Source organism: Schistocerca serialis, chromosome 11, assembly GCF_023864345.2.
Source record: "Schistocerca serialis cubense isolate TAMUIC-IGC-003099 chromosome 11, iqSchSeri2.2, whole genome shotgun sequence".
NCBI lineage: Eukaryota > Metazoa > Arthropoda > Insecta > Orthoptera > Acrididae > Schistocerca > Schistocerca serialis.
In genome coordinates, this window is record NC_064648.1 from 180,901,848 (window position 1) to 180,910,888 (window position 9,041).

Sequence of the window (9,041 nt, forward strand, 5' to 3'; positions counted from 1 at the left end):
AAACAAATTACACATAGTGATGGTGCAAATTGACTTTGTGTGTAATTACCATTTACTTTATTTACCAATACTTCCAACCTGTTGTTATCTGACAATTTTCGCAGATAAAAGTGTAAAATTAATAATAGGCCTATTCGTTATGTTTTGTTTGTGGGAATTTCAATGTAGATTTTCTTAAAGAGTCTGACAGAAAGAATGACCTCAAAGTATTGCTAGGTTCTTTCAATTTGACATCAAGTATTAATTTTCCTATTTGGGTAGTTCAAGAAAGCAGCACACTGATAGATAATGTTTTTATAGACCAAGATACATTTAATCAAATACAAATTTTTCATGTTAGGAACAGCCTTCCTGATCATGATGCACAGCTCATTGCAGTATTTGACATCTCCACACAGCATGGCAAAACAGTTCTCCAAAATAGTGTGATCAATTAATGATTTAACAATTGCAAATTTTAGGGAAAGCTTGCAACAGACTGGGATGAGGTGTATAGGGAACCTGATGCTAATTTAAAATTTAATCTAATTCTTGGTACTTTTATGAGTAAATTTGAAAATAGTTTTCCTAAGAAAACAGTGAGACATAATTGTAAGATACCATCTAAAAAGCCATGGCTTACTAAAGGCATAAAAATATCTTGTTAACAGAAAAGGGAAATGTATCTTATAGCTAGGAGGAGTAATTATCCAGAAATAAACCAACATTATACAAACTAATGCACTGTATTGAGAAATTTATTAGAGTCCAGAAGTATGTGGATTACGTCTGAGATTAGTAACTCTAATAATAAAATTAAAACAATTTGAAATATTGTTTAAAAGGGAAACAGGGCAACCAAGAGGACAGGAAGACTGTATTTCCATCAAACACAATGAAAATTTTGTTGAAAAAAGTAGAAAATATTTTTAATAATCATTTTTGTATGTTTTAGACAAAACAGGATACAACCATTAAACCATTAAATAGGAAATGCAAGGCTTTTGTATGGAGTAACACACTTTGATAGGATATTCAAAATTTCTGGGTGTGTGGATTTTTCTTTTCACTACCTTCTTTCTTCTTCCAATTGATGTTGATTGAATCGGAATGCATTTTCTCATATTATGTCTCGCTTTGCCTGAAACAATTACAAAAGGTAACTTGACGAAGTAAGCAATTACACTCTCTCTGTAAATGTGAAGTACATTTGTGCGGCACGTACCTTCACGCAGGCAGATGGAGTTTTCTTCTTTTCAACTTCGTCATATCTTCCGGTGACCTACTGGATAGCTCTGTGAGATGAGCTACTGCTCTGTTTAATAGATTTATATTTGTTTTGTGGGAAATGTTTTTGAGATGTGTTGTGTCTGGTATTTCTTCAACATCACGTTTTTCTTCTTGTGCATCCATTTGCCCCACATCAGCATCATGTCTCTCTTCTGTATTATCTATGCTGATCTGGAGCACATTATTTCTCTCTTCCTCTGTGTCAATGTGCTCCACATCAGCATCATTTAATGTTGCAGTACTTTGGGGTCCATGAAGAGGCTCCAGCCAATTTTGGGGGGCTGCTTACCCGTCAATGTAAAATAATACTTTCGACGAATTTCTTCACTGTTTATAGCTTTTTCATACTTTTCTGATGGGTAAACAATATTAGCCCAATCAATGTGTTTACATCTCTTGCCCGTATTGCCCTCAAGACAATTACAAACAAGCACAGCCATGTTGACTACATAGAAGTGATTCTCTGTACTCTCACTTGGAAGCAACAGAAAGCCTTCCTGAATCATAATTATCTTACTCAGAATTTCCGGTGTAGGTACCCTAATGATCTCGTGGAAAGATTTCGGGCTTGCTCTGTTAGCAGCATCAAGCAGCTTCATCTCAAAATAAGAATTCACCCTTGTGAGTATGATGTTGACCATGTGCACTACATTGACCGCTTTTCTTCTCTAAAAAATTTAGTCTTTCAAAATCCTCATGAACGCTTCACTGAAGTTATTAGTGTGGTGCCCCTGTATCAACATACGGGTTTGATAAGGAAGTGCCCATAGGTGTCGCCTTTCCCAATACCCATCTAAATATGTTTGATAACTGTTGTGTTCGTCACATATATTTGCTTTAGCTGCGTTATAATTATCTGTAGCTTCATCTTTGGTTTTAGAATACATGATTTTTTTTAAAGTCTTTAAAGTATTGCATTTGCTTGTCCTGCGGTATTCCATGTTTGGTTTTTATAAGCCACCGCCACACTGCCTGCATCACATGGAAAATGCACAATACGATTGTTGAACGGGGAAAAGATCTTATAATGGCATTTTGTTCAGATTTGCAGTCGTCAGTCAAAAAGACATGTGGTCCATCAATGTTCCCCCCAAAAGTATCTTTTCCTACTATCTCTTTCAATAGCTGGAAGCCTATTTGCAAAACTTCACAGCTTTCTGATGAAGTTACTATAATTCCCAGCAGTAAACCTCCACATGCACTGGGTGTGAGCAACACAAAAACTCTACTGCCATTGTGGTCTAAAGATCCTGTTGAATCAATGAAGACCATTTCTGGTGCCATTTCTTCACACATATGTACTTTCTTCATCAATGGTGAGTAAATGCTGAAAATAAAATACATTAACATTAATATTGACAGATTGTAAAACTCTGCAGAGAGCATAATCTTATATCCACATCAACATATTTAAAGGGGAAGGTAAATGAGCCTAAAATAAGGATATGTGCAGATTGGAGGAATGGATAATGGCAGCTATGCTATGTGTGTACAGACAAAAATTTCTAAAAGGGTGTGGAAGTATTAAGGAACAACTACAACTGGAGTTAGGGGATTACCGGGGAGGTTTCAGACCATGGATAAGCCATGCAGAGCAGATCACTGGTTTCAAAACTTTAATGGGATACTATAGGAAACTGAAAAAACCTCAGTCAATAACATTGGAAGACTTTAAGAAAGCATGTGTCTGTCTCCATAGATGTTCAGTATTAACAATTAAAGGAATCTCAGACTACATACAAAACTAATTAAACTAACATCATTTACTCCAAGAAACATCAAAATAAAGTTTACAGAAGAGATTAATGAACCATTTATCATACAGATTGTCTTACGGCAAAGTGACTGCCTATCACCATTAATATTCAACTGTGCACTGGAATACAAAGTGTGAGAATGGTACGAGCATAACCCAAACAATATTAAGTATTGCAGGTGGATCATTCATTCCACAACAAATGGACCAGTGGTCCCCACTGTACCATTTCAAAATGTAATGCAATTTCATGGGAGGTTTCCACAATGTCTTGGGTGGAATTTACAACGTGTAAGGAATAAAGCATCTTCAACACAAACTGAAAGATAAACTACCAGAACAGTAAAACAATCTTTGTCTCCTTTGATGGAGCACTGCTTCCCAATTTATAAATAAATTCATCTGGAGGCCATTAAAATATTAAAAAGATGACACATGGGATTACTGAAGACTGGGATACACCCCCCCCCCCCCCCCCCGCCCCGGGGCCTGCTTTGACCAACAACATGATGAAACCACCTTTATCGATCACAACAACATTCCCACGAATCGCGTACACACAAACAGCATTCAAATTACTATGAAATACACAAAAATGAAACTAGTGGGACAACTGCGGGAATCAGGAGGGTTTTGGGTGGGGACAATCTTAAAAAACACCCAGCAAACACAAAACCTCAACTTGAAACACCACAATCGAACCAGAAGCTACAAATGTTAGCACAATATGAGATGCAAATCCTCAACAAAACCCACCGGTATCCCAAACTACAATAGAACTATATAGGTCAACTGAAATCCAGGGTACCAGAAACCTAGCTCCCTCTCTAAAATCTCCACCACCCAACCCAACTGCAATAACCAATACTCTAACAATTATATCAACCCAACACCAAAAAAATAATGTTACTGGCATCTTAAAACTCCAGTGCACCTACACAGGTAAACTGAATACCAGAAACATACTCCCTCCCTCCCTCAATACAACTGAAATAGCAATGAGAGTCTAGTTATGGTGTCGACAGCTTTTACAAAACTTGCAGAAATTCATAACAGCATGGTTAATCACGGAATGCAATGATGACAAACTGCAATCCTTAGGCACACAACCAATTGGAAACATTTCAAATATGATTAGGAATCAGCATTAGTTGTTACATTTGAAGAATGTATTAATGGTTCAGACAAAGAATATTGGTTAAAAGCAATAGAAGAAGAAATCTCGTTATGTTTTTTGGCACTAAAAAGCAATTGTTACTTCATTTAGTAACACATCATGCAGGATAGCCGCAATCTTAAAGGGATATGGATCTTTAAAGGGAAAGAGAAAAATTTCTATATGTGAGTGTTGATTTCATGTAAAAATCATTTCTCTATGGGAAGCTATATGAAGAGATTAACACTTTAAATTTCAATATCATGAAGCCATAAAAAGTCTTTTGTATTTGTCATGTAAAACGAGACCAGATCTTGGATTTACAGTCAATTATGAGGGCCTCTTCACAGAAGACCCTTAGAAAAGGGTTAACCACATTGTAAAAAGACCTCAGATACCTACTAAATTCCAAAAATTATGGCCTTTTATATAATAATAAAGCAGGTGATACTATTCATCTACATATCTATTGTGAGGCTGACAATGCACAAGATTTAATAGACAGGAAGAGTACAAGTGCATACGTTGTTCTTTATAATAGTGCTCCGATCATTTGAAGTTCCAAGAAGCAAAGTGTGGCAACAGTAACTTGATCAATTAAGGAGAATACGTTTCGGCAGTAGAATGCGTCATAGAAATCAAACAGAAGACTCTATTACAAAAGTTAACCAGAAGCAGAGTGAAGATCATTCTTCATGTAGATAATCAAAGTATTATCCAAATGATCAAATATGGACAGTTAGTTAGACAAAGGAAACATGTGAAATTTCACAATGTTAGTGAATAGTACAGAGAAAGTTTGAGATAAAGTATTGTTGTACAGAGGTATGATTCTCAGAAATACCGAGCAAAGCTCTTCTGAGATCAAAGTTTGAGAAATTTGAAAATGCTAATATGAAACAATTACCATAACTCATTGGTCCCAAAAAAATATTCAGTGGCAACAGTATATCGTGTGATTGAACAAAATTGGGAAAGGTGGGGATATGAAAGCGTTAAAAGGTGAAATACAATGTTTACTGTGTGCATTTTTAAGGGATGGCATCCAGAACAAAAGAAGTGCTAAAAATACCTACGAGTTTATATAAGAAAAATATTTATGTGTATCGTAGGTTGTTATAGCATGTATAAATTATGGTAGTGCAAATTTGTGTATGTCTCTTATTACATTCACAATGAAGTGAAAATAATATAACACTGCAGAACTGCCATAGCTTTCAATCAACTAGTCTCAAGATGAACAACATCCTACGTCTTAATTATGTGGATGCAGTTAACACTTCCACACAGTGAGTACTCCACTAGCAATTCTAGGAGATTTGCCTTTCCAGGCTTCTATGAAATACCAAAAGCGGTTCATTGGGTTACGTGAGGTGGAATGCATTTGCAGCTCAATTCATCTTCAAACCAACTAACACACCAGATATTTAGAGAATACCAGTAACTTAGGCCTACTTAAGTTACAAAGTAGAATAAATTGGAGATGCATAAGTAAATAATACCAAGTAAAGGGGGGCTTTAAATGCTGACGTATAGAAGAAAATACAACCAGCAAGAAGAACAATTCTCTGGGTATCTGATGAAAAGGAAACACAATTAGTAGGACAATAATAGAGAAACTGTGGAATAGTAAGAACAACATTAAATAGATTACAGAATTCAGGAAGATTTAAGGCAATTCCAATTACATAACATGGTTTAAAAAAACACAGACAATGCCAGAATACCGCAAAACAAACAAACACACACACACACACAGTCTGATAGATTGAGAAAAACAATTGGCTAGCTACAGTGGTCCTAAGAGGCCATAATATATATTTTGATAAAATAATAATTGGCAAAATATATGAAAAGCCACTTCTCATCACTACAAATATTTGAAAATGGTCTCTTACCATATTATATAATCGGCATCTTTCATAACCATCTTGCAACACACATTCCTAACTTCTGTATTGTATTTCAGCAATCTCTGTTGCAGGAATTCCTTCCCTTCATTAAAATCCATGGGTCCATAATCCTTCTCAAGTGTTTTCCTGTATAAATTATAGCAGAACTTATAATCTGGACACTGACTTCTGTCTCCCAGCACTAATGGGTAATCGGAATGATTAAGCTGAATGTCAGTCTTAATACATTGAAGTGCGCTAGCAGGTGAATGACCCTTTTGAAACAGAGATATCAATGTTTCCTGAACTTCACGAGACGGCTTCCTATACTTTAATGAAGCAGCACTGTCAATGCTGTGATTATGATTCAGTGTCAGTTTCATTTCACATGGCATTTGTCTATAAATATCAATTATTCCTGCAAATTTTCCTCGATACTTATAGGAGGGGGTCCTTTCGTGCACAACATGAATTTTTATCATCATTTTCGATGGACAGTTGGTGTTTTTCGTGACAGGATGCACTGCAGTATCATGAACTCTTTTCGAAACTGTGTTATGATGGCAGAACATCAACTGCCTCAAAATGAGGTGTTTCGTTGACTGTGTTTCAGATGACCTGATACTGTAAGTTGTTTTAGTTCTCTCTTCAAACAGTGTCAACCACTACTTAAACTCATCTCTTGATGTCGCAGCCATTAGGAATTGTATGCTTTCCACTTGTGGCACATCACTGGCACTTCTCTGAATTTGCAGCACATGCGTTTTCCATTGTGGAAGAATATTCTGTTGAGGAAAATTCATTGGTTTATTACTACGATGCCAAACATAAGATTCGTAAGAGAACGATACTACAACTAGTTCTAAATACTTACAGCCACTTCTCTCTTGTCCTCATCCCCAATGCTGTCATCAAAAGATATAATTTTCTTTTCAACTTCGAACAAAGCGGACGCGCACATTCAAAGCAGGCGAAAAGCACAAGTTCGAACAAAGCAGATACGCACACACGAAGCAGGCAAGAAGCACTGTTTGTTTTCTGGCGGGAAAGGCAACATAGTACACTCAAGTAAAACCAGGAGCGCTGGCAGTCACGCCCCGCCTCCTGTCCATGTCGAGGTGGAATCACATGACCAGCCTGTGGCCGTTGTGGAGGGGAGACTGCAAATTCCATGTGAAACTTTAGTCTTGCCCCGGGCCGTATACAACCTGTTCTTTGACTTCAAACATTGTGGCTGGAGCCGTTCTGTTTTATTCACTTACTGCTCTCTCAATATGCCTACAGCATTAAATACGATAATGAGAGATAAGCTGAAAGATTTCAGGATTGATAGCAGGCACAATTTTGTTGCTATTGTGTTTCACACGAAGAAATTGGTGTACATCCGGTGAAGCGTTATGTTATTTTTACCTGGTGAGAGGTAATACATCACAAAATACACAGTCGTGACCACTGTAAGTGAATATAGGTCTCATTTTCTTTTGTTTTTGCTGGACTGTGTTGCTTTCCCCAAACAAATATGGTTACAGTTGCCTGTTTATGGCAAAACTTTATTGTTCGCCTACCATATGGTCATGAAAATGATTGTTTTAAATACACTGGCTGTACACAGAAAAGTGATCAGAACTGTATGTGGCTAATCAAATATGACATGTTCTGTTGTTTAAGAAGACAATCTGTTTCATTATCTATAGGTCTAATAGTTTTCTGTTGCTGTCAAGACAATTACAAACAAATTACGCATAGTGATGGTGCAAATTGACTTTGTGTGTAATTACCATTTACTTTATTTACCAATACTTCCAACCTGTTGTTATCTGACAATTTTCGCAGATAAAAGTGTAAAATTAATAATAGGCCTATTCGTTATGTGAAACATGCAATAGTGATTCCACAAACTCGCTACAGTTTCATGTCTATAAAATTTTAAGTATTCTCCTGACATCTTTTTATGTTCATGTGTGTACTGCACACTAGGGTCAAGCAGAATAAGTTTAAAACAATGCTGATAATCCCAGGAACTCATTCTTTATCCAATACTGTGTAGTTGAAATGAACCTAAGAATGTGCTGTGGGATGCTAAATTATGTTTTTAATTTTTGGCTAAACATATTTCATCTACCTTTGACAGTCTGCCTCACAGAAACCACTTTATTTTCCCAAGTAACAAGGTTATTCTGGCAAATATAATGAAAAATGCAGCCATATGGTATGTAGTACATTCTCTTTGGAGCAAATCAGACACTGATGATAATTCACTCTCTGGCCCAACAACAAGAACCGAAAATTGCTATTCAACATGTGGGCATGTAACAACAAAATTTGTTCCTTGGAGTGTTTTGAAGCAGCATGTCTGAATAAATTTTTTTCACTTTTCAAGTTACATCAGTTTGAATAAAATTTTAGAGATTTTGATGGCTATCTCCACCATCATCATCATCATGAGTAAAACCACTGACAGTTGGGGCTGCTTTTATAGCCATGATTGCAGCCACTGTCATCATTTGGAGAGGGCCAATCGTGCATGGGAGGTGAGTCGACAGCTCATAGCAGTGGCAGACTGCAGCTGCTATGAGCTGTCTAACTCACCTTCCACACACACACACACACACACACACACACACACACACACACACACACACACACACACACACACACATTGATTCAGCCTTCGTTCACTGGTTGGTTGGGTGGTTGGTTTGTGAGATTAAAGGGACCAGACTGCTATGGTCATCGGTCCCTTTTTCCAAGTACTAAAAACACCCACAGAGAAGAAAAACGATTAACAGAATAGAGCACAGATGACACAGAACAAGAGAAACTGAGACAAAGACCAGACAAAACGAACTAAAATCACACAGAGTGTGACGGTGGTTGATCGACCATAGAAATAAAAAAAGGAAAAGCCAACCACTTAAAACACATTAAAAAAATCAGTTTAAAACTGGAGGCCAAAGGCCAGAATCAA

General features: G+C 36.8%; 1 protein-coding gene across 2 annotated transcripts; it reads right to left on the reverse strand.

The window, feature by feature from the left end:
• Window positions 1-929: 929 nt before the first annotated feature.
• Window positions 930-9,041, reverse strand: LOC126427142 (uncharacterized). Of its 2 annotated transcripts, XM_050089368.1 has the most exons (4): window positions 6,948-9,041; window positions 6,080-6,858; window positions 1,205-2,596; window positions 930-1,120 (listed from the first exon to the last, which is right to left on the reverse strand). In XM_050089368.1, the coding sequence occupies exons 2-3, from the start codon at window positions 6,643-6,645 to the stop codon at window positions 2,146-2,148; spliced, it is 1,017 nt and encodes a 338-aa protein (XP_049945325.1). In that variant the 5' UTR covers window positions 6,646-6,858; window positions 6,948-9,041; the 3' UTR covers window positions 930-1,120; window positions 1,205-2,145. The 2 variants fall into 2 exon arrangements, with proteins under 2 accessions (XP_049945325.1, XP_049945324.1); XM_050089367.1 differs by having other exon boundaries at window positions 6,080-9,041.